Source organism: Amphibalanus amphitrite, unplaced genomic scaffold (genome assembly GCF_019059575.1).
Source record: "Amphibalanus amphitrite isolate SeventyFive unplaced genomic scaffold, NRLGWU_Aamphi_draft 000410F_arrow, whole genome shotgun sequence".
NCBI classification, from domain to species: Eukaryota; Metazoa; Arthropoda; class Thecostraca; order Balanomorpha; family Balanidae; genus Amphibalanus; species Amphibalanus amphitrite.
This window is the reverse complement of record NW_024881904.1, coordinates 478,059-505,306: the sequence shown is the minus strand read 5'-3', so window position 1 is coordinate 505,306 and position 27,248 is coordinate 478,059. Positions and strand designations below refer to the sequence as shown.

The following is a 27,248-nucleotide window of genomic DNA, read 5'->3' as shown; positions in this document are numbered from 1 at the left end:
GTATCTTTTTTTGTAAAACTTAAGTAACAGTAGGTATGTCCTCGATAGTGAGGAAACTACCTATCCCTAGGCTTTTACTTTTCATGTTTGCATTTCAACACACAAGCTCTGGGGGCAAAGTTAGTCTGGCGACCTCCTCAACCTAAGTCGATGATCAAATGGATTAGTCCTGAAGGTGTTCAATGCTTAGTTGCACCGGGATGATATAAATCGATCACGCCGGCATACATTCCTAATCAAATTTCATATATCAAACACATAAATTGCATCATGTTAATGGTGATTCTGTTTTGCAATTTTGACGTAATCTGACGCGATACATAATCTTACGCAATCATTTGAAATCACCAGCGTCTTTTATGCGCGTTTTTTCACAAGCCCCGAATCTTGTGTGGAAATATATATTTTTTTTGTGACTGAACAAGGTGTACGTACATTTGTGATCGATACAATTAGTCGAGGGCTTCAGCTGGTGCGTTACTTATGCACGCTATTTAGCTCATTCGATGAAGTTACGGCTGCAACGACAACTGCACGGCAGCTACGGTCCATGCGAGCCGCCCCGGTGCGACAGCTACTGCCCCGCCCGCTCCACGCAGCCGACTGACCGGCCAAGGTCACTACCCCGTCCGCCGGGAGGGCGGAGCTTAATGGTCACGTGTTTGTGACGTCACACCTACGCACGGATAGCCTCTACTCCACTGACGGATTTACGGAGCCGATTTTAACATTACGAGGCAACGACAAGTACCCTAAAATTTAATACTTTGTTAAGAGACCATATTGACGAAAATTGGCGCTTGAGCTGAAATGTGCATTGTGAAAATTTGAAGCAAATTGGACAAATAGTAAATAAATTATCGCCGAAAATTAGGGTCTCATGGGGTCTGAAAAGCATAGTAAACATCTTCAAAAATGGCCAAGTTATACGCATTATTGCAAAAAACTCACAATTATTAATTTTTCAAATCAATTTTTTCAGCACGTATTTGACATCGTACGCCAATATAAATAATTAAATATGGTGATGAAATTGACCAGTAACATGGCAGTAAGATGTATTTTTAAATAACAAAATGAGGCCGAAAATATAGAACTATATGTTCTATATTTTCGGCCTCATTTTGTTATTTAAAAATACATCTTACTGCCATGTTACTGGTCAATTTCATCACCATATTTAATTATTTGATCATGGCAAAACCGACCATTCAATACACCAATATAAATAGCACCATCGTGTTGCTGAGCTTAAACTGCATCCAATAGACACCTTTTTTGTTTTAATTTTAACTTCAAAATTTGACCTTTTTTGACCTGAAAGTGACCTGACCTAAGCTAAATTTGACTCAAAATGACCTCGAATGACACAGACGACATCAAATTCGAAATTTTTGGCCTAAATGGACCATAACACATGTGTCACGTGACCGACGCATGATATAATATTTTCGTGACCTGTGATGACCTGACCTTGACCTGAAAATCAAAGTACAAGTTTGGTACCCTCAGGGTATCTAGAGCATCTGTTCACGAGTGTGTGAACCAAAAAAGAGCCTGATTTGACTTGTAAGACGGCGGCCAGAGCCCAAAACGTGAACAAGCAAAAATGCTAATAATTTTTACTTTGACCTGACCTGTGACGTCATCGGTGACCTCGAGGTCAATGAAATTAGGTTTCGCTCGACAGTTTTTCCGGGGCTATCAGACGCCGTTTGAATTTTGACGATCGGCCCAGTAGTTTCGGAGTTAGGAGGGGGGCTATGAATAGCCCCCCCCCCCCGTAGGGCGTGTTATACGCAGACCCCAGTGGGGCGCGGGTTAAAATGCCATAAAAACGAAAATCTCGCCAGCACCGATGTTGTTTGATCCATAAACAAATAGGCAGAACAATTTAAAACATACCTTCATTTGAAAACTCAACAAAACAACAAAAATAACAGTTGCAGAGTATCAACATCTGCACGCTGCACACCGGTCAGTTGACAGAAGTCGCCTCTCTTCAATTAACAGAACGTCTATCATTTCATACAATTTCTGAGTAATTCTCTCAGATTTGACCTACCGTCAAACGTCAACGTTCTACCGTCAACGGTTTTGCTGACAGGGAAAAAAAAGCAAAAATAGCCGATTTTTAAGTTTTTTTTTTCTGCAATAACTTTTGGTTCAAGCCTTGCACGAGCTTCATTTTACCGGCATCGTGTTCCTCTCGTCAAGACGCATCGACTAAAGTATAATTTGACCTTGAAAGGTCAACTTGAATGTTTGACCTCAGTTCAAGGTCATATCCTTACCGGAAAGGGTCATGTTGCATATCAGTCGATCTGTATCGTTGAGCTGAACACATCCAAGGCGTTTTCATCGCTCGCTTGCCTATATCAAAAGGTATTCGCAAAAAAAAAACTGTTAGATACCAGTATAACGCCTTTGGGGGCGACTAACGGAGCGAGCGAGAGGGTGGGCCTTGCACGTGCGAAATTTCGAGAGGGTACCTCCAACTGACTTGTGCACTGCACCCTACTAACCGGTCCCTAACCGCGTACCGAATTTGAGCGCAATCGGCCCAGCCGTTCTTGAGATCTGGAAACGGCACCCTGCACGTGCGCACGTGCAGCAGCACCCCAACTCTGGCACATGGATATGCAGTGCCTAGTGGGTGCCTACCTACATGCTAACTTTCAGCGCAATCGGCCAAGTAGTTACCGAGATATTGCAACAGTTACAAAACTGACACCTCTTCGTTTTGCACGTGGCACGTGCATAAGGGGTCACCCACATGCATCGGGAATAGTCCAATACTTGGTAGAAGGAATGAAGCTACCCTACAAAAATTACCGCGTGTAAATCGGTCAAGTGGTTGCTGAGATATAGGCTTCGCAAAAGCGTCCGCACGGCCGGCCAGCCGGCCGGCCGCTCATACTCAGAAATTTCCGTTAATCTAAGAAAAGACTACGCTCGCTTCGCTCGCTCCGTAATCATTCGTGACCTGCGATGACCTCAGGGGCATAGGGAGAGTGACCCAATTACGCACACGTAAGGTTCAAATCGTAATTGCTGCCAAATGGCTGCGCCGATAGGGTTGTAAACACTCCGTTAAACACTCCTGTACGTTAGGCAATCAATTGTCTCTATAATCCCAGAAACGGGACTATGCTGGGATTTCAGTGTGGCTATGGTGACTGTTTTAAAAAAAGATCTGTATTTGTGCGTTATTTGGAACAGGTTTCCTAAAAACGCACAGCAAGAGCCCTTTATTACGCACATTTTTTCAGTATGTATGCAGCGATACGGCGTGCACTAAAATGGTAGTTTTCGGGACGGGCCGGCACCGTACCCGAACACTCATTTATCGGACGCTCTAGCTCCGAGGATTGACCTCGTGACGTCAGGCGCGCGCACCGCGGCGGCCGGGGCGGCGCCAGAGGCTCTTTTGCTCACTGGACACCGTGCGGCACGGTCGTGCTTTCTCTTAGCTCCGGTCCATCAGGTGAGAGCTTGTGGCAGAACAGTCTGCTTTTTCGTACAAGCACCGTTTTTCTCGCCACGGATGCTTATCCGTCGGACAGTAACTCATTCTGTGTCTACTGCGAGTTCTGCCCACGTTATTAATTCTGCCTCCGGGATATTCTCTGCCATATTATGCCTTGCTGGGCCCAGCCATACACAGTTACGTTTTCATCGGTTCTGGGCCTTCTCATCCCAGACCGTGTACACAGTACGCATACACTGTGTCGTTCTGGCGGTATAAAGTATGCGGTTTTAATATGACCGCTCGGCCGTGGGCCGGTGTTACGACTGCCACGTTATATTATTGGCAGCTACCAAGGCCCGTCTCCCGCCCCAGCCCCGCACTCAGCGGCGGTCGCCACCTGTGTCCCAGACCGTGTGCACAGTTCACATATACTGTGTTGTTCTGGCGGTACGACTTGCGCCGTCTTAATTTGACCGTTCGGCCTTTAGCCCTTTAGCCTATTACGGCCTTCTAGCCGGTATTACTGTTTCTGACGCACATACCCTCCTGTCCATCGTGGAAAGGTTGCTAGGGACATTTTGGCGCCCTTGGCTGCTAGCCTTGCGCTGGTCGGTGCAGTTCCTTGCTGCGTCGATAATAGGACTTATCACCAGTTTTGGCGTTGTCCCGAGGGGCAGCGGTTTACTGGCTAGTATATTTGCCCCTAAGGCCGGCTGCCGACGTTTCGGTCTGACGGCATGTGTCGTTTTGTTCGGTGTTACGCCAGCCATTCCGGACGTCCGTTCCGATGGCCTTCATTATTTTTTTATTTTTATTTCGCCCGTCGATCACCCCTGGCTTGGGCCCCATCTTTGTTCTTTTTCCCTCAACATCGGCGAATATTTGCGCGAATACGCTTTTTTCCATCCTTTTCTGGGCCCTCCTTAGCTAATTGCTCAGCATTCTAGCCCTACTTTTGCACAGTTCGGCCCAGGCGTTTTCCTGATAAGTCCTCGGGTTTTCCTTTCAGTCCCATGCTACTGGTCATTGGCGACAGCTACGCCCACTGGGCGTCGTCCCGCTGCCAGCTGCGCGAGGGCGTCCAAGCGGCCAGCCGTCGTGGCGCTCGCATCGCCGATGATGAATTCCGGAGATGGGCAATTCGTGTTGCCCATCACGTGCGCCCACAGGACGCTCTCCTCATCATTGGGGGCAATGATATGGCGCACGAACACTTTAGCCCTCGGCTGCTCGGCCAGCATTACGAGGAGCTCGTGCTGGGCCTCCTCGCCGCCGGTGTGGGGTTTGTCCACATCTTACCCATCCCGCCGCGCTCTGCGTCCCGGCCCGGCAGCGTACCGGCGCCGGTGTATCGGCGCCGTCGGCGGCTCACTAACCAAGTCCTGCGGAGGCTCTTCTGCCGACCGGTGGCAGCTCCCTGTGTCGCAATGTGCGAGTTCCCGATGGGTGACGGTTTCCTGGGCAGGGACGGCGTCCACCCGTCTGAGGATGGCTGGCGGCGCCTCCAAACCCTGATCAGCCATATCGCTGCCATCTCTGCTTGAGATGACCACTCACGTCCCTAGGCCAATGTTTTCGGCCATAGGCACCATAAGCGCGACAGCCGTTCTTGTGTTTCACATGCAGGTCGCATTTTTGTTAAATGTTTTCGCAGCTATCAGCGCACAGCGCATCATCTAATATGAGGGACATCTCAATGTAGAGGCGAGTTATGCAACGCATCGTTTGCTCGCCTTCTTTAGCACGACTGTGTTTCGAATAAATTTGCCGTGCCTACTTATGTCTTCTTCTTTCCATGTGCCGATCATGCCGAGTACGAGACTGCGGACCCGCGCCGGGCCCGCCCCGGCGGAAGCGGACGACCCTGGACGGCAGCGACGACTCGTCTCGCAGCCGGCGCGCCGAGGCAGTCTGCTCCGCCAGGTAGCCAGCAGCAGCCGCGCGGCGCCGAGCAGCGGCCCCAGCACCCGAGGCCGCCCTCGCGCCGCCAGCACCCCGGCCCACCGCCCAGCTGCTACACCACCGGCTGCGCGACGACTTTCCGGTCGCCGTGCTTCCTCGCGGGCAGCTCGAAGCAGCCCAGGAGTCTCCACCCGCGGATACGACTACCCAGATGTCCACACCTCGTCCAACGGCGGTGGTAGCGCTTGCGCGTCTGCCGCTCCAGACGGCGCCGGCGCAGCCCCGGCCGCCGTACCGCTCGACGCCGGCCAGCTGCGGCAGCTCGTGCAAGAGCTGGTGCAGGAGGCCCTGCCATCCACCAGCGCGGCCTGCCCGGAGACAAGCGCCGCCGGCGGACCGGCGATACACGCACTCCCGGGCGCCCATGATGCTGCGGCTCCAGGTACGGCAACTAATTACCCACTCAATACCTATGCTGTCTCTGCACCCATGCGTCAAAAAATTTTGGAACACAAATACGTAGAGCTTGGGCACTAGGGTGTGTCACTAATCGCAATGCAAGGTGCTCCATCGATTTTATTGTGCTCCACTCATGTGGAAAGGGCGTGGCATTGTTAATTTCCCGCAAATTTTAACCTCCAGGCGGCGCCGAGCGAGAGAAGTTTGCCCTATCTCACAACATAGGCGACCCTAGCGCCCCTGGCGGCTGTTTGCGAAACTAACAGGCCGTTGACTGTATGGGCTTATCCCTGCTTTCTGTAAGCGCGTCTAGGGACAAATAATAGTATGGGCAGATTGCAGAGAGTGCAAGCTAATGACGAATACCTATAATGAATACAATATATTGTCACAGGGGCCCAGGAACATTCTCCAAGTTGGGGTGCAAGCCCAAAATACCTGACATGACGCATATGAAATAGTAGCGTAGTCAGGGGGTCCCAGGAGGCACGTGCCATCTAGTCCCCCCCCCCCTATCGCATTCAGAGGACCCCTCGGGTCGGAGGGGCTCTGTGGCACCAGTTTACCGCTCAGGGTCTATGCTGGCCATATTTCGATTCAGAAAGAATAGGGCTCGTAACAGCACCTCGTGAGTCCAAAGAAGCCTCACTAAATTGTCCATGAGGGTTACACGCCGGCTTCTGAAGGCTACTGGCGGCCTCTGAGGGCCCTTTACCGGCCTCCTATGGCCGCTAGCGTGCCTCTGAGAGTCCTTGCCGGCCCAAGAGGGGCCATATCTAGGGCCTTACGCCAACCTGTAATCAGTAATGGCCTTACACCAATGTCTCAGACGGCCCCATTACGACGACTGTGAGACTGAGGGCCCTCACTGGTGCTTCTGAGAGCCCACCCGGCCATAAAGACCCCTGCGGTACCAACTGACCTCTGAGGGTCCACGCTGACTATATTTCAGCTGAGAAAGACCTCACAGGTCTCGTAAGAGCACCTCATGAGCCCCTAAGTAGCCACACTAAGATCTACGTCAGGGTCTACGCCGGCTTCTTAGGATCCCATAACGGAGGCCGTGAGGGCCCTCAGCAGGGCCTCTGAGGGTTCACAACCAGCACCTCTGAGAGACCCACACCAGTGGTTCTAAGGGCCCATAAGGACACCACTGAGGGTCCCCCAAGCCAGTGCCACACCATTTATGCAACCCTATATTGGTGGCTCTGAGGTACCCACACCTGCGCCTGTGAGGGTTCGGCAAAAGCATATCTGACGGCCACCTACCTGCAACTCTGAGGGCCCTACATCAGAGACTGAGGGCCGCACTGGCGTCTCAGAGTACCTTGTCGGTATCTAAGGACCCCACAGGGCTTCTGAAGATGCCGCCGGCCTCTGTGGGCCCCTTGCCGGTCTGAGGTCCCCCTCCCCGGTCGTTGAGGGCCCCCTGCCGACTTTTAAAGGGTTCGCACCAGCAGCTCTAAGGGCCACACACCCACATGTAACGGACCCACACCAGTGTCTCTGAGGGTCCACAACGGCGTCTGTATTCTGTGAGGACCCTCACCGGTGCTTATGAGGGATTCACACTAGCACCTCTGAGGGGCCACACGGGCGTATGTGAGGACCCCACACCAGTGCCTCTAAAGGCCCCTAATTGGAGGCTCTGAAGGCCCTGCATCGGTGATACTGAGGGTCCTACCAAAGGCACAACACAAGCCATTAGTCTCCTTCTGAGTCCCACACGCCGCCCTCCCACCATAGGCGGCGGAACGGGGAGGGCACCGGGGCACCGTGCCCCCTCTGATTTGGGCATTTTAACATTAGCCCTATGGGCGTTGCATGGAAAGAATGGGACCAAAAGTCGGCAGTGTCCCCCCCCCTCCACTTAATTGAAGGTGTTCCGCCGCTACTGCCTCCCACCGGAGCGAGTAAACCTGTATCAATCAACGACTTTACCACCGTTGTACGTCATAATGTTCTCATCACGCCAAATCAAATACCATCCGGAACCAAAATGGTCCAGTATAATATCTGACCTACCAAAGTTATGATCAAGTTCAGATAAAATCAAAGTGGGATGATAATAACAGGTGTTCTTAAATCGATGCCGAGTCAGCAGAAACCATTCACTTCACATGCAAGAGAAATACCTTGTGCTGATGTTTATATAAAAACAGACATGTAGGTCCATAAAAGGGTCCATAAAAAGTCCATAAAAAATAAAGAGATCCTTCATCGTTGCATCAATGTTGAGGGGGCGGCGCCCACTCGGCTCTCAAGTTGGAGGGGGGGGGGGGCAAGCGCCCCCACTGCCCCCCCCCTGTTCCCCGGGGTCTATGCAGTGAACGACGCTACAAAAAAAAAAAACATGTGACACCTAATAGCAGGCACTATAAACATGCGCTCGTACGTATCCCGTCAGACCAGGACGGGGATCGGGGGTAGTACTATGCAATATACATTAACACAGAACTATTTCGTGCTTTAAGATGCATAACATCACATTTTCACCAACATTCTGAGTGCCAGACAAGCCAACAGCAAGGCGTCATTTCGGTAAAATGCATTTAATGATGATCGTAAGCTCACAAAGCATAGCGGGCGTGTTAGTTCAAAACATTGCCGCTAGGGGCGCTGAGGTCGCTAATGCTGAGAGATAGGCCAAAGTGTGGGCGGTCGGCGCCGCATGGGTGTTAATATTTGGGGGAAATAAAAAATGTCACACGGTTTCTACGTGTCTGGGGCACGATAAAATCAGTGGAGCACCATGTTTTGCGAAAAAAGTGCCCAAAATGACACACCCTATTGGGCACCTACTGGAGCCCAACGAGCACACCAGCGACGGTCCCAGTACCACTTTCCAACTGGTCGATGGTACGCTGCGCTCTAACCCCCGCCCCCCACGCGCCATCGGCTCGTTCGGTACATGGAGCGCCGCCTTTATCAAATTTGCGGCGATATACACCGAGGCATATCCTTCCGAGGCTGTCGGCCTCCTTAAACACATGTATCTGGTCAGCCAGCTAAATGCGCCTGGTTTAGGTTTTGCCTGGAGGGACTTCGATCAGGCCTTTCGTAAAGCGCGGGAGATCGATCCGATCAACCATCGCTGGGGCGAAACGACTGAGTCGTCGCCGATGTGGCTCCAATCCGTAGCCCATGGGGTCGGAGGAGCGGCCAGGGGTTCTTCACTCCCGGCGCGTAGCCCCTCTCAGGGCAACTTTCGACCCTGTTATGCCTTCAACGGCTCGCGGGGCTGCAACAGATCCAGGTGCCGGTTCCAGCACCGATGTCGTGGCTGCCAGGGGCCGCATTCCCTCCAGCGGTGCCCCACGCGAGCAGGCCCTTCTCGAGCCACCCACGAGCGTAAAGCCACCGCCACAAAGCAGGAGTAGCTTGGGCGCTCCGACGCCAACTTCACTCGCCCAGCCATCGGTGCCCCCGCACGTTCTCGGCCAACTTCTAGTAGGCTATGACGCCGAATTAAGCCATTATTTGATTTCTGGATTTACGAACGGGTTCAAACTCGGCTGCGATGACTTGCTTCCGGGTCCAATGCATAGCAATCTGCCGTCTTGCGAGTTGGCCCCACACGTCATCGACAGCTACATCGTGTCAGAGATGCGCGCCGGGAGGCTGGCAGGTCCGTTTTCACCTGCTGATCACGCGGTCACCAGGATCTCCCCTATCGGTCTAGTCCCCAAAAAGTCCGGTTCATACAGAGTCATACATCACTTGTCGTTCCCGGCAGGCGATTCGGTGAACGATCACATTCCGAAACATTTCACCGCAGTTCAGTACGGTTCACTGGATGACGCTATTGATGCGATTATCACACTGGATAACCCCTATTTGGCAAAAACAGACATCGTTAATGCATTTCGCATCGTTCCGGTTGCTGCCTCAGACGCCCAGTCACTTGGGTTCCAGTGGCGAGGTCGCATTTACAGAGACTGTGCTCAGCCAATGGGATGCTCAAGCAGCTCCCAAATATTTCAGTCTGTCAGCGACGCGCTCACGTGGATTGCCCAGAACAAATTCGGCGCCGGTCGCATTATCTCAGTCCTCGATGTTTTTCTTTTCATCGGTGGCTCACATGCCGCATGCCAATCCTCTCTCGCTGGATTCCAGGACATGTGCGATCACTTACGGATCCCTTTGCATCCCGACAAAACGGTCCAGCCTTGCCAGTCACTCACCTTTCTTGGCGTCGAAATCGACTTGGTCGCGCAGGAACTGAGACTTCCCCAGGACAAGCTGGAGAAGGCTCGCTCAGCCGTGTCTGCCCTTCTTCACCGTCGCAAGGCTCCTCTTCGCGACGTTCAGGCATGCATTGGTCTGCTGCAATTTGCCTGCATCACGATGCCTCTGGGAAGAGTCTTCCTGCGCCACATGTTTGACCTTTTGCACGGGCACCCGCCGCCCGTTTCACCGAGTCTCTATTACCAGCGCTGCCCGGCTGGATCTACGAGCCTGGTCGACCTTACTCGGGCAGTGTTCCGGTCGCTCTCTGCTAGATCGGCGCCGCTGGCTCCGTGAGCCCGGGCTGCTTCTGGAGACGGACGCTGCGGGGTCAGTGGGTCTCGGGGCTGTGTGTGGCCGCCGCTGGTTACTGGGGTCCTGGCCGGACTGGTTGCAGGAGGCACACATTGGCATAAAGAGCTGGTGGCCGTGGTGGTCCCCATCCAGGTCTGGTCCGCTGCATTTGAGCACAGGTGCGTCCTGATCCGGTCCGACAACGCCAATGTCGTTACGGCGTTTAACTCACAATCCTCGCGCTCGCCTGATGCAATGGTGTGGCTTCGTCACCTGTTCCTTTTAGCAGTCAGAAATGACATCCTCATCAAGGCCGTACACGTTGCCGGCACAAGCAACGCGGCGCCTGATGCCTTGTCTCGTGGTTTGGTGCAGGTTTTTCGACGCCTTCGTCCGGACGCCGCATCAGCAGCCACTGTCTGGGACTGGACCGCCTTCAACATGCTGAGACCGTCGCAGAGCTGACTCAGGCGGCGCTAGCTCCGACGACGGCACGCGCCTACGAGGGCACCTGGAATGGCATCCGGATTTTTCTCCAACGACCGGCCAGTCGCCCGCTGTTTCCTCTCACGGTCAGCGAGGTGGCAGATTACCTGGCCAATCGGTTCGACGCTGGTTGCGGCCCGGCAGCCCTTGCCAGCCATTGCTCGGCCCTAGCATACGCTCATCGCATTAACGGTCTGTCTGACCCTACCTCCGATTTTCGCATCCGCAAGCTGCTCGCGGGCGCCCGGCGCCTCCGGCCGAGCTGGGATCGGCGCGCACCTCTCTCGCTGACGGAGCTTAGCAGGGTTTGTGACGCGCTGCGCTCTCTGCGCACATCTTCATTAGAGGCCGCCGCTCTGCGAGCTGCGTTTACTCTCGCCTTTTTCGCCATGCTACGGCCGGGCGAGGTGTCGGTCGGTGCGAGTTCAGAGCACACTCTGCGCCTTGAGCACGTGCTCTTGCAAGGCAGTTTTCTCTCAATCACCGTCCCCACCTCAAAGACCTCGCGCCGGCCGTTTACAACTGTTCTCAACGCGCGGCCTGATATCGCGACCTGTCCAGTTCGGGCAATGGCCGACTATCTGCGGCTTCGCCCGGCGCGCCTTTCCACGAACATACTGTTCCTTTCCGCTGACGGGCGCCCTTTGACCGCCAAGAGGCTGTCTCTCATGCTCCGCCGTGCCGGCACCCGCGCGGGTATTCCCGCTGCGACACTGACAGGGCATTGCCTCAGAATCGGCGGCGCTTCCCACGGCGCCCGCGAGGGCATGTCTCAAGTCCAACTCTGTGAGGCCGGGCGCTGGCGCTCGGCTGCCATGTGGAGATATCTTCGGCGACCCATTTCCCTCCTGGAGATCAGCGGCAGTGACCGCTAGCAGCCTCCATGTCGTTGTCGTTTGTAGGTCCTCGGAGCTAGTTTTCCCAGGCTCGCGATACCGACACGGCCCGCTGGCCGCGGTGTCGCGTGCGTGGCTATTTCCAGTTCCCCATTTTTTTTCTCCCCACATTTCTCTGCGCGCAGCAGACGATCCACACAGCGTCACGTCTACACGACATTTTCCCCTGCGCGGCGTGTTTACACAGGGGGGAGGGCGCTATACCGACACAGCCCTTTTTCGGCTGCGGTATCTACACATTTTTTTTTTGTACCCGTCGCGATCGAGATACCGACACTGCCCTAGTCCGGCAGCGGTATCGCGATCATCACCATACATCTTGTATCGCATAAGTGTGCCTCTAACAAACATACGCTTCACATTATCGTAGGCTTCTCCGCCCGTCCCGGGGCTCGGGTTTAGCTGTGCGCTCGCCCGCGTTTCTTCATACATTTATCGCTTGTCGCCTTCCCTCGGTGTTTCGGTGTTGGGGGGTATGGGCGTGCACCTCACAAAGGCTGGCTGTGTGAAATGGTCGCTTATGTTAACCGACCTTATGTTCACCGACGAATACATTCCCGGAGCACAAGCCAGCCTTTTCCTCGGGAGCGAGACGGCGGATAAATATTAACTTTTCATTGCACATTCAGTCATTAACGTCTTAACCCGCGCCCTGCTGGGGGGGTGTTTGAACACCCCCTTTGTGGTTTTTCGCGAATATCTCAAAAACGGCGGCGCGGAGCGCCGCCGTTTTTGGTACACCTTATCATACATCAATTCTACACATGTTGTAAAAATTTCAGACCAAGGTCATTCAACGTCAGGTCACCAGGTCACTTGAAGTGACCTCACCTCATAAAAAGTTTCAATGTCTCATAGCTACACCGAGTGACCGATCGCTTTGAAACTTTGAGCGATTGCTAAGAGCAATAGCATGTACAAAATTATATCTCAGAATTTTGATATCGATGACCTAAGGTCAGGTCAATTTTGCGACCTCCCCATTATAAGTCAATGGGAGAAAATTGAAATGCGCCTCTTTTGGATGAAAGACATTATAAACACTCCCAAACACCGAATTACAAGTAGTTTAGACACACTGAACATGAAAATGGTGTCCGTGACCCTCGTTTATGCCCTGAGGTCATCTTAGGTTACGAATGGTATCTAACAGTTTTTTCGCAAATAACTTTTGATAGAGGCATGCTAGAGCGATGAAAACGCCTTAGATGTGTTCAGCTCGACGATACGGATCGACTGATATGCAACATGACCCTTTCCGGTCAGGTCATGACCTTGACCTGAGGTCAAATTTTTAAGTTGACCTTTCAAGGTCAAATTATAGTTCATTTGATGCGTCTTGACGAGAGGAACACGATGCCGGTAAAAGTAAGCTCGTACAGGGCTTGGGTCAAAAGTTATTGCAGAAAAAACGGTTTCCGAAAAAATCGGCTATTTTTGCAGTTTTTGCCCCCTGCAGGCAAAACCGTTAACGTTAGGTCAAATCTGAGAGGATTAGTCAGAAAGGGCGTTAATAGGGCTATCGAATGCGCTTTTCCGCGGCGCTGTAGCTCTATTGGTTCCCGAGTTATGCGTTGGCTTCTTGGAAATTTTCGACATTCAACCTGGAAATCGGCGAAATTTTGCCTTCAATGACCTCTGGTGACCTGACCTTTGACCTGACCAAAAAATTGACCGAAGTGATTTCGTCATTATTTTTGACGCTCTTTCGAACGCCGCCTTCCGCGTATCGCTACGTGGCCCAGGAGCCGAGTTACAAGGGGGGGGGGGTGCTCAAACACCCCCCCCCCAGCAGGGCGTGGAAATCCAGGACCCCCAGCCGGGTGCGGGCTAACCCGCGCATGACTGGGGTATTTTCCATAAAGCGAGTGACGGGGGGCTCTCCAGAGCCCCCCTCCTATCTACGAAACTACTGGGCCGATCGTCAAAATTCAAACGGCGTATGATAGCCCTGGAAAAACTGTCTAGCGAAACCTATTTTCATTGACCTGGAGGTTACCGATGACGTCACAGGTCAGGTCAAAGTAAAAATTATCGACATTTTTGCTAGTTCACAATTTAGGCTCTGACCGCCGGACCGCCGGTCCGATCAGGCTCATTTTTGGTTTACGCACTACTTGACGGATGCCTTAGATACCCTGAGGGTACCGAACTTTTACTTCGAATTTTTAAGGTCAAGGCCAGGTCATCCTAGCCCGCGCCCTGGTGGGGTCTGTTTATAACGCGACCTGGTGGGGGGCTATTTTTGCCCCCCCCCCCTCGTATCTCCAAAACTACTGGACGGATCCGCAAAATTCAAACGGCGTTCGAAAGGCCTGTCAAATTTATCGAAGGAAACCAAATTTAATTGACCTCGGGGTCACCGATGACGTCACAGGTCAGGTCAAAGATGAAATGTTTCACCGTTCACGGGTCTTCTAGGGAATGCGCTATAACACCGAGGAAAACGCATTTTGTCGAGAATCAGCGATAGGGCGTCAGTTGCCTAGTAGATATGTTGCTATTAGAGGTCACTGACAATACCAGGTCACGTCAAAGGTCAGGTCACCAAGGGTCACAGGTCAGGTCACATGAGCCCAACTTTACTAAGGTTGTGTGATGCATGTTTTATGGCCAATTTTTCATTTCCAACTCAATGGTGTTGGTTATAAGACTATCAGGTACGGCTTAGGTCACTTTCTGGTGAAGTGACCCTGAAGTGACCTTTCTGGCCAAAAAAGGTCAAATTTTAAAAATGATAGTTTTGCATAAAATGCGTATTGATTCGATGCAGCTCGTCACGGGGAGTCTAATGGTGGTCTTTGTTTTGCGGTACGGGTTCTAGAATTGTTAAAAATTGAGTTTGAAAATTTACGTCATCAATTTGGAACAGTTTTTTTCGCTATAACTTGGCCAAAAAAAGAGGTATCGATCTCAATTTTGGTATGTAGATAGAAGGCGGTAAGGACTATCACATATATTCCGTTTTTTTTTCGAAATTCAAAAAACTTTTTGGATTTTTTGGCTATTTTATTCAAAAAATCTATTTTTTATTTTTGGGGGTCAAAATCCAAAATTTTTAAAAATCCGAGATCGCAGTTTTGTAGCCCTGTCAATTCTACAGCTTTTATGTTCGTATCATTTTTCTGTATTTGCAAAGCAATAGGCCTGACAGCTCTTCCCGCGAAACCCTTTTTTGGGTCGAAAACGGCAGAACATGACGTCACTCTGACGTCATTTCCGGCCAACCTATCATAGCCTTTGGAAAAAATTTTTGGTCACCATATGTAAAATTGATGTCCGGGAGGGTATTCAAAGTTTGGTGACGCTCGGCGCAGCGGTTCTGGAGATATATCGAAAAGTCTGGAGGGGGACAAAAAATAGCCCCCCCACCAGGTCGCGGGCTAGGTCATGAAAATTGTATTGTTGTGGCGGGAACTAATTTAGTGGCGCTGACCGCGCAGCCGATTGGCGCGGACGCGCAATTATCGTTTGAGTTTTACGCCTTTGTTGATAGTGTTGGTCGTTGCGGTGATTATGATTTGATATTACGATCGACACTTAGTTAGTAATATGTTTGGTTCGAAATGGCTTTGTTCAGTTTCGATCCTTTATTTCGCATAACCTGTTCACCCCCTCTCTTTATGATTGTCAACTGTTTTGGGTCGTAAGGACAAAGAGGTGTCGAGTCACCTCTAGAGCTTCTTCCGTTCTTGACCTTGGCCGAGATAGTGCCATGCGTGTCAGGTGTTTTTCTGTTGTGTGTGTGGGGGAATAAACCGCAAGTGAGGCGGACGCAGGTTTGTCCAAACCTCCCCCACCCCGAGGGCACAACAAGTGGCGACAAGGCGTAAGTTTTTACGCGGCCGTGATAACTGTCGGCCATGGATTTTTCGGTGGCCCCTGCGCCGTTTTTGCCGGCGGCCGGCGCCGAGCCCGGTACGGCCTGGCCGCGGTGGATAAGGATGTTCGATAACTTCCTGGTGGCCGTGGGCGGCGGCTCATTTTCAGCTGCGCGCAAGGAGGCCATCCTTCTCACGTGCCTGGGGGCGGAGGGGCAGCGAATTTTCGAGTCCCTCCCAGCTGCTGTCAAGCAGGAAGGCGAGGACCAGTACGCCTTCACCAGGCGGCGCCTGGAGGCCCAGTTCGCTCCTCGCCAGAATGTGTGTGTGGAGCGTTACCGTTTCAGGAGCCGGGTGCAGCAAACTGAGGAAACAGTCCAGCAGTGGGTGTCGATACTGCGCCAGCTGGCCAGCTCCTGTGAATATGGTGACAGAACCGACGAGTTCATAAGGGACCAGGTCATCGAGCGTACTAACTCTTCCAAGTTGCGACAGAGACTTCTTATCGAGGGCTCTGACCTGACTTTGGAGCGCACCCTCACCATCAGTGACACACTGGAGTCGGCTGAACGTGAGGCTCGGGTGATGGAGGCACCAGCTGCTCCAGTTCCTGTTCAGGCTGTCCAGCAGCAGCAGCAGCAGCGTCGGCGGCCTCAGCGTGGTGGGGCCAGGACCCGTGCTGCTGGTCGGGTCTCCACTCATCAGCAACAGCCTCAGCAGCAGAGGCCGGCAGGGAGTAGCAGTAGCCTGTGCTGGGGGTGCGGGCGTGCTGGACACAGGCGAGGGGACCAGTGTTGCCCTGCTGTCAATGTGAAGTGCTCCAAATGTGGGAAAGCGAATCACTTTGCCCAGCACTGTGTCCAGAAGCGAGTGGTGTCCAGTGTTCAAGTGCTGGCAATCGCGGCATCACCAATGACTCTGACAGCCCAGGTGGAGGGGAGGGAGGTCGTGTTCACGGTAGACTCTGGCTCCCCAGTGTCCCTCCTCCCCAGACACCTGGCGCCTGGGGCCCTTGAGCCAGCAGCAGAGCGCCTGTGCTCATATGGGGGGAGTGTGTTAGATGTGTTAGGGGTAAAAAGGGTAAATGTGTCATGCAGGGGGGAGCGTCATGATGTAACTGTGTATGTTGTGCCGCATGGTCGTGCTCTGATGGGCCTGGACATGATGAAACTGTTCAAAGTGTGCATTATTGGTGACAGTGTATGCTCTGTGTCCACAGACCCGTCCTGTCACGCCAGCCCAGTCCCTTCGCCCGTCGGGCCAGCCGAACCTGCCAGCCCTCACGCCGGTCAACCTGCCTCACCGTCCGAACCTGCCTCTCCGACTGGACCTGCTTCTCCGTCAGGAGAGCAGCCAGCCATCCTGGGCTACCAGCACCGGGTGACCATCGACCCAGGGGTGGCGCCAGTGCGCCAGCCCCTGCGGAGGCTGCCCTTGGCAGTGCTGGACGAGGTGAGTGCCAGGCTCAAGGAGCTGGAGGAGCAAGGGATAATTGAAAAGGTCAGTGCATCTACCTGGGTCTCTCCTCTTGTGGTGGGAAGGAAGCGGGATAGGTCCATCCGCCTGTGTGTAGACATGAGGCGGGTCAACAAAGCTGTGATTACGGATGGCTACCCGCTCCCCAGGATCGAAGATGTCCTTGACCGCCTGAGTGGATCTCAGGTCTTTTCCAGGCTGGACTTAAAGGATGCATATCACCAGCTGGAGCTCCATCCTGACAGCAGAGACCTAACGACTTTTATAAGTCATCAGGGACTCTACCGGTTCCGGCGCGTCAACTTCGGCCTCGCGAGCGCCGGGCCGTGCTTCCAGAGAGTGATGGCGTCCATGCTGGAGGGGGTGCCAGGCGTGGAGGTATACCTGGACGACATCCTGGTCCACGCGCCGTCCCAGGCCGAGCACGACGCCCGTCTGAGGGAAGTGCTGCGGCGTTTCGATGCCCACAAGGTGCGGGTCAACTGGCCCAAGAGCGTGACGAATCAGAGCGAGCTCTCCTTTCTGGGATATCTGGTCTCGTCAGCTGGTGTCCGCATCGACCGGGAGCGGATCAGGCCGTTGTTGGAGGCGGCCGAGCCGCGGGACGAAAAGAGCCTGCGCGCATTCCTCGGTGCCGTAGGGTATCATGCGCGGTTTCTGCCACGGTTCTCGGACGCAGTAGAGCCGCTGAGGGCCGCGCTCCGGGCGGACCAGTTCGAGTGGACGGCGGCGCTGTCCAGCGCGGTCCGCCGCGTCAAGGACGCGATAAGCGAAGCACCAGCACTGTGCATGTTCAGCACGGAGCTACGAACGGTGCTCTCCACTGACGCCAGTGACGTCGGCTGCGGTGCGTGCGTGACGCAAATGGACGCCTCGGGTCAGCCCAGGGTCATTGCGTACGCCTCGAAGTCTTTCTCGGCGGCCGAACGCAACTACTCGGTAGTGAGGAAGGAGGCGCTGGCATGTGTATGGGCCGTCGAGAAGTTTCGCCACTACCTGTGGGGTCGGCGATTCACCCTCCGAACCGATCACCAGGCTCTCTGCACCATTTTCGGTGTCAAGGGCTCCAACCGCGTCGGCCGGCGAGTCGCGAGGTGGGAGGCCCGGCTGCTGGAGTTTGCGTTCGACGTCGAGTACGTCAGGTCGGAGCGGAACGGAGTGGCGGACGGCCTGTCCCGTCTGCCGGTCGCCGAGACCTGGTGGCCTGATGATGATTCTATCCAGATCGCGGCTCTGTCGTTAGCGGCAGCAGTCACGGAGGAGGAGCTGCGGGACGCCTCGGCGTCAGACGAGTGTCTGGACGTGATCCGGGGGTACCTCGCCGGACGGTGGCCTCGCCAGAGGGATGTCGATCCTCGGGCGACTGGTTTTTACCAGGTGAGAGACGAACTGTCCCAGCTCGGACCGCTGCTTTTCCGCGGCGAGCGACTGGTTGTGCCGGCGGCGCTGCGTGAGCGCGTCCTGAGGAACGCCCACGAGGGTCACCAAGGTGAGACAAGGACCAAGCAGCGCCTGCGCGCGCAGTTCTGGTGGCCGCGGCTGGACAAGGAGGTACGTGACCTCCTGCGGAGCTGTGAGGTGTGCACGCAGCATGACGGCCACGTGCGGCAGGAGCGGCCCCCTCTCCAGCCGATTCCTCTTCCGGACGGTCCGTGGCAGCGCCTCATGATCGATGTGATTGGGCCCATGCATGGGCCCCAGCACGAGCGGTACGGCATCGTCTTGTGCGACATGTTCAGCAGGTGGCCAGAGGTGGCGCTGTGTCGGGACGCGACGGCGGCGTCTATAATCAGCTTCCTGGAGGCGGTGTTCAGCCGCGAGGGGTTGCCGTTGGAGCTGGTCTCCGACAACGGTCCAGCGTTCCGGTCTGCCCAACTCCGTGATTTTTTGACCCGACTGGGGGTCAAGCAGACTTTCAGCTCACCATACTCTCCGCAGTCCTGTGGCATGGTGGAGCGTCTGAATCGGACGGTAAAGGACGCCATCCAGTCGGCACGGCTGGCCCGGGAGCCGCGCTCGGAGTACTTGAGGCGGTTCCTCACTGAGTACCGGGCTACCCCGCACGCAGGTACGGGAGTGACGCCGTTCCGGCTGATGAGGGGGCGGGAGGCACGGACGTTGCTGGACGTCGTGCCAGGTGAGGTTTCCTCGCCGGACACCGGCAGTGAGCTTCGTGCGCGACACGAAAAGTATCAGGCGGCCTACAAAGCCAGATATGACCGGGGGTCGACTGGCGCCCCGCGCTGGCGCGTCGGCGACTGGGTTCGGGTCCGACAGCCGGTGAGTGGGCGTGTGGAGGGCCAGAGGGCCGTGCAGATCAGCCGGAGGACTGGCCCGGTAAGTTACCGGCTCACCAGCGGCGAGCGTGTCCACGCTAGACGCTTGGTGCCCGGCCGGCCAGAAGGTGAGGACGCGGCCGCGCCGCGGGGTGGTCCCGGCGGTGGTGCTAATCCAGTTCCTGAGCCCCGCCCCACGCCAGTGCGCACCCGCTCCTCGGCACTCAGAAGTGCTGCTCACAGCCGCTGTCCAACCCCAAAGTGTACCGCCCCGGCGGGTGAGCCAGGGCCCCGCCGTAGCAGGCGGGGTCGCAGAGGCCCAGATCGGTTCACTCCGGGCGAGTAGCGTTAGGATTGGGCTATCATCGTAAGTTACGTTTGATAGCTGTGAGTGTAATGGTTTCCGCGGATAGTGGGAGGCTTAAGAAGCGGGAGTGTTTCCCATTAAAGAGAGGGGTGGTGGCGGGAACTAATTTAGTGGCGCTGACCGCGCAGCCGATTGGCGCGGACGCGCAATTATCGTTTGAGTTTTACGCCTTTGTTGATAGTGTTGGTCGTTGCGGTGATTATGATTTGATATTACGATCGACACTTAGTTAGTAATATGTTTGGTTCGAAATGGCTTTGTTCAGTTTCGATCCTTTATTTCGCATAACCTGTTCACCCCCTCTCTTTATGATTGTCAACTGTTTTGGGTCGTAAGGACAAAGAGGTGTCGAGTCACCTCTAGAGCTTCTTCCGTTCTTGACCTTGGCCGAGATAGTGCCATGCGTGTCAGGTGTTTTTCTGTTGTGTGTGTGGGGGAATAAACCGCAAGTGAGGCGGACGCAGGTTTGTCCAAACCTCCCCCACCCCGAGGGCACAACATGTATATCATTTATCGGTCACGTGACGCATGTTTTATGGTCCATTTTACTCGTAGATTTCGAAAATAGTGTCGTATGTGTCATTTGAGGTCATTGTCAGCTGAATTATCGAAGGTCAGGTCACTTTCAGGTCAGAAAAGGTCAAATTTTGAAAATGAAATTTTTCAATAAAAAAGGTGCCTATCAGATGCAGTTTGAGCTCAGGAACACGATGGTGCCATTTATATTGCTGTACGACGTCAAGAACGTACTGAAAAATGGATTTGAAAAAAAAAATAAAATTGTAAAATTTTCACAATAATGCGAATAACTTGGCTATTTTTGAAGATATTGGGCTAAAACTTGCTAGATTAGTTCAATGGTGTGTGTTCAGTGGCGTAGCCAGAAATCAGCGAAAGGGGGGCCATGGTGCTCGAGGGGGCGACTTTTTCCCTTGAGAGGGGCGCCATAGTGAGCTAGTGACAGGGGGTCAGTCTAAAATGTAACGTCATATATTCATGCATGATTTACTAGGTGTTACTACGGACCCGGCACGAGTATCAGAACCAGGTTTCGCTGATTTTTCATAAAATCCAATTAATGCAATTTGCAGCCCAGTGTTTTTTATCAAAAGCCTTTATCTTTATGCATATTTAGCACGATATAGGAAACGAGCTCAGGCTACGGACATCTTATTCTCAAAATACACACCCACTCGAATTCGAAACGGTCAAATATGCGTTGATCGATAGGCACAATCTTTATTCTTTGCAAAAAAAAAAAAAAACAAACATACAGGTTCACTCACTGAACCAAAGTGACCTGTGGACTGCAGCCTCTGGTCGACCGGGGTGGCCGTGCTTAGAATCTCAGACACTCATGACTGCATGAGTGCCAGATGGGTGAGGCGTGAGACTGTCCCATATAGTGGCACGAAGGTTAAGAATGTCTTCGGCCGGCGTAGTATAGAAGACGACTTTTGATGATGTGAGTGTGCATGGTCGACTTTGAATAAGTGCCATAGAAACCTGCTGATCTCACCGAACATTCGCCTTGCGTAATCCCCAGACCAAATATCTTCCTTGAGGGCCAGGTCAATTTTGCGACCTCTCTTTAAGTACCTATAAGTTACCGACTACCTATAAGCTAACGTGCTGGTGGCCTGTGCTTTCCGTGTCGTGCTGGGGGGGGGGGGGGTGTTTTCACGTCCCCCCTCTAACTCGGCTCCTGGGCCACGTAGCGACACGCGGTAAGGGGAAATCGAAAGAGCGTCAAAAATAATGACGGAATGACTTCGTTTCAATTTTTAGGTCAGGTCAAAGGTCAGGTCACCAGAGGTCATCAAAGGTAAAATTTAGTCCATTTCAACAATTTTGGAAACTGCCAACGGCTAACTCTTAGGTCTTTTAACTTTTTTGAGGTAAGGTCACTTGACGTGCCCTAGTGACCTGACCTTGAACGACCCTCATCTGAAATTTAACAAGCTGTGTAGAAAAGATGTATGAACAGGTGTACCAAAGACAGCGCAGGCGCTGCGCGACGCCGTTTTTGAGATGTTCGCGAGAAAAAAACCTAAGGGGGGCGTAACCCCCCCCCCTCCAGCACGGCGCGGATTAATGGGAGACAATTGAAATGCTCTTCTTCTGAACGAAAACAACCTCAACCATCGGGATGCAGGTAAATATGACACATTTAATCGGTAAATTAATCGTGATGTGACCACTTCTATGTTACTGAGGTCATCTCAGGTCATGAAAGGTCTCCAGTAGATTTTGGACAATAACTTTTGATAGAGATATGGTAGAGCAATGAAACACCCTATATAATTATTTTCCTTCTCGAAAATATGGATCGACTAATATGCAATATGACCTTTACCGGTTAGGTTATGACCTTTACCTTAGGTCAAATTCTCAAATGCCCTTTTATGTAATGTCAAATTCTAGTTCATTTGACTCGTCTGTCTCGAAAAATGGAACACGATGCTGGTTGAACTAATCTCGTGCAGGTCTGAGCCAAAAGGTGTTACAGATAAACGTCCTCCGCGAAAACGTATATTTTGAGGCTAAAACGTTTACCTTAGGTCAAATATGAGATAATCAATAAGAGAGAGCATAAGAAAGAGCTATCGAATATGCGCTTTGCTGCGGCGCTGTAGTTCAATCTCTTTCTGAATCCTGACTTATGCGCCGCTTTGTCGAAAAATGTCAACATCGGCGAAATTTGATTTTCGGTTGTCGCTGGTGACCTGACCTTCGACCAGTTCGACCTAACCTTAAAATGATCTAAGTAGTTTTGTAATAGTTTTTGACGCTCTTTTGAACGCCGCCTACTGCGTGTCTCGACATGGCCCACAAGCTGAGTTAGAAGTGGGTGTTCAAACACCCCCAGCAGGTTCAATAAAAAAAACACTTACGCTGGGGGCGGCACCGCACTGCTAGGCGCTATCGGCATCGCAATAATGGGCGGCACAGCGCTGAGGGGCGCCACTTGCATTGAGGGGTGGCATTGTACGGTGAAGGGGCAGCGTCGCGTTGAGGGGCGGTAGGTATCGCAACGAGGGTGGCACTTACAAGGCTGCCTAATAAGGAACGCTTGGCACATCCAAGCCCAGCTCGGCGCCGCCTAGCTGCTGCATCCTGAAAAGGGCCCTTGGTGTCGATGAGAAAGCCCCATTGTCAAATAATTGCCTAGCGTCAGTGGTTTCGGGGGGGGGGGCGACCGAAGTATCCAATTCAGTTTCGCGTCAGTGACTACTGGAGGGCGTCAACGACCTCGGATAGGGCGAATGTGATCTTCAGAAGGGCACCGGGTGCTCTAGAGGGGTGCAATGCTTGGATGGGGTCACTGCTGCCTTCAGTAGGGCGTCGGACGCTCTGGAGGGGCGCCATTGATCTCGGATGGTCCGACTGGGATTTTCAGAGGAGCATCAGTGGTTTCAGAGGGGCGCCATTGATCAAGGATGGGCCGACTGAAGCCCCGGTTCAGGCGGGTGCCAGTGGCTCTTGAGGGGCGCCAGCGACCTCGGATTGATGGGGCGACTGTGATCTTTAGAACGGCGTTGAGGGGCGCCATTGGGCATGGATGGGGCCACTGTTGCCTTCAGCAGGGCGCCGCAGGGAGGCTCTGGAGGGGCTTGAGCTTGGTTGGGCCGACTGTAGTCTCCAGGGGCGTTGTCTCGGATGGGGCGAATGTGATTTTCAGAGGGGTGCCGGGTAGTCTAGAAGGGCGCCATTGGTTTCAGAGGGCTGCCATCGATCTTAAGATGGGGCAGCTGTAACCTTCTTTTAGATGGGCGTGATCTTCAGAAGCGCGCCGGACGCTCTGGAGGGGCGTCATTGGGCTTGGATGGGGCGACTTTAGTCTCAAGCGGGACGACTTCAGTCTCAGGGGGGTGGGGCGCTAGTGGCTCTTGAGGGCGCTATTGATCTCGGATACGGGCGACTGTGATCTTGAGAAGAATGCGGGTGCTTTAGAGGGGCGCCAGTGGTTTCAGGGATCGATCTTGGATGGGTCGATTGGGGCAGCTGTGAACTTCAGAGGGGCGCCGGGTGCTCTAGAGGGGCGCCATCAAGCTTCAGAGGGGCGCCATGGGGCGACTGTTCCGTTTAAGTGAGTGCCAGCGGCTCTTCAGGGGCGCCATCGACCCTGGGGGTCCGGAATATTCTGGTTTCCGGAGGGGCGCCCTTCAACATTTGGGGGCTCAGGTCGTATTTGGGGGTGCCCTGGAGATTATTTAGGTGTCCACTATCCAGGCACCCCCAAAGAGATAATGAGTTCGATCCCTGCCTGCACATCTCTTTTTGATTCATGTTCTCTCTGTAAAACGGCATCAGCCTAGTCGGCGCCAATTGGGGCGCCATTTGGGCGGCTGGGCGGAAAGGGGGGGCATGGCCCCCATGGCCCCCCCTGTCTACGCCACTGCAGTGTGTTCTATCACATTTATTCGGTTTTTGCGAAAAATCAAAAACTTTTTGAAAAAAAAACAAATACATTTTTTTATAAATGTAAATTTATATTTTTCAAAATTTCCAAAATTTCGAAAATTAGAGATTGCAGTTTGAAAGCCACGTGTACCTATTTTTTGTCTGCTGATGCAACGAAATTAGATCTAGCTTTAGAAGTAAGCTCCTGAGAGCGTTTGCCGTAAGTCAATATTTTGCATGAAAATTTGGCCGACATGGCGTCACTCTGACGTCATTTTCGGCCCAACAATGGTAGCTAGAAAGTTTAAATTTTAACACAAGGTGTCAAATTGATGCCGCTGCGGGTACGGCAAGTTTCGTGTTGATCCGTCAAGCGGTTTAGAAGATATTGCCGAAAAACGGGAGGGGGCTCTCAAGAGCCCCCCCCCCAGTCATGCGCGGGTTAACCCTATTAGTGGCAGGCTCCTGGTTACCCTATTAGTGGCAGGCTCCTTGCTACCCCTATTAGTGGCAGGGGGGCTATTTACGACCCCCCCCCTTGATATCTCGAGATCTAACGGGCCGATTTTCAAAATTCAAACGGCATTCGATTTCGCTCAACGTGATCTACATTTCTAAAAACTAAATTAAAAAAAATGTCAATAGGGGGGGGGGTACAGGTGGGTAAAAACGGGCAAATTGCAGATAAATTTTAGACTGTTTATCACGGCCAGGTTTCTGAACCAATCTTAACGCAACTTTTGCTGATCGATAGAGAATGAACCAGGAATTCACATGGATGCTAAAAATATGCATTTTCAAAAATCATAGGCGGATACAGATCATTGAGATTGGGGGTACACAAAAAGTATAGTAAATAAGGTTTTTGTTGGTACTGTTTCTAAAAAGGGTGGCAATGGTCTTGTTATGTTACAATTTTCTTATGAGAGAACGACTAAAATTGTATTGGTCATGCATAGGCGGTGTCAGGGCACCTATGTTGGGAGGTAAAAAATAACCCCCCTTTTTGGACGCCTGGATCCGCCTATTATAGCAAAAACGTGTCAAAAGAGGTTGCACAATAACTTTGTATATGTTATCACATGATACCTTTCATTCACTGTTCGTAAAACTGGTGCAGCATCGTGATCTTCGCCCAAATGACTCGCTTCACGAATAGGACCCCCCAATTCCCAGTGCTCTGGAGCCGCCCGTGGTAAAGGTATGAGCTTGAAATTTTCAGGGAATGTGCCCAATTTAGTTTTAGGAAAAGTCAGAAAATTTCAGCATCGTAGCTTCAGCGGTTTCGGAGATATTCCCGAAAAACCTGAGGGGTGGATAAAAACAACCCCCCCCCCTGCCACTAATAGGGTTAACACGCGCAGTGGAAGGGGGGGCGGATTTCGCCCACCCCTCCTGTTTTTCGCCAATAACTCGCGCCGCAAACATGATATTAATGTGAAATTTTGGCTACCTGTCCAGAATTGAACTGCGGATCTTCTCGTGCAAGAAATAAAAAAATCGGGTCACAACTTTTCTAGTAATAGCGGTGTAAAGTCAAACATCCTGCCGCCGCGGCGGCGCGGCGGCGCGGCGGCCGGCGCTAGCCGTTACGCGCCGCCTGAATTGTAGACTGTGCCGGGGCGGGACGGTTCCGTCTTTACATCGCGCTCCTTACCGCTGATTATATTCGATTCGCGTCAAATTTTGTGAGAAGACTAAGAACTGTACAGGCAATCTTATGGTCAAAGAATTTTGAAAACCGGCCGGTAACAACTTGAGTTATGAGTGTATAAACACAAAATTGTGATTGCCGCGTTTCCCGCGTCCGCCGATCCCGCTTCAGCCGGCGACATCTTACGCTTAGCAGGCTTCTAACTGCCAAATTTATTGTTGAATTAACAAGAAATTCACCATACATACTTACAAATGTATGTTCTTTCGTATAGTGAAAGAAAAAATAAAATCGGCCGGTAACTTTTTGAGTTATCGGCGTGTAAACGCAAAAAAGTCGCTAATATGGCAGATTTGACCACTTTTGACCTCATTTTTGACCTTGAAGATATTGACCTAGGGTTATGAAATTCACACACAACAGAGTTCCCCATGGCCTTCACCTACCCTTCAAATTTCGTCTTTCTAGCTCCAGTGGGAGCTGAGATCTTAGGGGGGGGGGCGACATCCGCCCCCCCTTCCACTGGGCGTAGTACTCGCAACCCTTCCACTGCGCGTGTTAACCCTATTCCTGGCGGGGGGGGGCCTCAGGAGCCCCCCCTGAGGTTTTTTGGTTATTTCTCCCAAACGCGTTGAGCTAGGAAGCTCAAATTTTCTGACTTTTCCTATAAGGCTTCTACGCAACATGTCTGAAAATTTTGAGTTGATCTGACCTCAGGTCAGGTCACCAGAGGCGGTTTGGTGACCCTACCTCAGAAAAGTTTGCAATCACGCCAGAGCTAGAGTTTTTGACCGATCAATTTCTTCTCTTCAGGCTTTAGTTAGGGTACCAGTATGTGCAATTTGTTTATCTCGGAATTTTGATATCGGTGACCTAAGGTCAGGTCAGTTTCGCGACCTCCCCATTATAAGTCAATGGGGGAAAAATCAACTCCCTGTTTTTACCACTAAAACGGGTCGGAATGGCCCCATATACCATACATGACTTCATATACGATCAACTTTCACTACCTTGAGGTCTGTTTTGCTGTTGGGCAGCTGTGAGGTCATGTGACGTCATCAAAGGTCACCAAAGGTTTTTGGCCAATAACTCCGTACAGGAACAAGATACAGACGCGTGGATGGTCTCATTGTGTTCAGCTCGTCAAGACGCATCGACGGCAGGGGTTAACACTCGCCCTGGCAGGGGGGGTCGATGCGACCCCCCCTAAGGTTTTTCGAAGATAGCGTAAAAACGGCGGCGCGCAGCGCCGCCAAATTTGGCACAGCCTATGGGGCAACCATTTTACATATGACCTGAAAATTTCAGGTCCAGGTGACTTTCAAACTTTCAGGATGTGCTAAGTTCACCAAGTTGTATAACATATAGTCCGGCTTTTTTGAGGTCACTGACCTGAGGTCAGTTAGAGGTCATTACGTCGTAATGTTAAGCCTATGGGAAAATACTAAATTCGGAAAATACTGGAGATATCCGCTTCGTTCTATCACTTTTGTGCTTTGAAACCACGGTACTTA

General features: G+C 52.5%; 1 protein-coding gene across 1 annotated transcript in view; it reads left to right on the top strand.

The window, feature by feature from the left end:
* The first annotated feature begins 15,463 nt into the window (after positions 1 to 15,463).
* LOC122390811 (uncharacterized protein K02A2.6-like) overlaps positions 15,464 to 27,248 on the top strand; it is a 91,099-nt gene continuing 79,314 nt past the window's right edge. The window contains exons 1-2 of the mRNA XM_043384144.1: positions 15,464 to 15,515; positions 16,777 to 19,370. Coding sequence (XP_043240079.1) covers positions 17,133 to 19,370 — 2,238 coding nt within the window. The 5' untranslated portion in view covers positions 15,464 to 15,515; positions 16,777 to 17,132. The remainder of the gene's footprint in view (positions 15,516 to 16,776; positions 19,371 to 27,248) is intronic.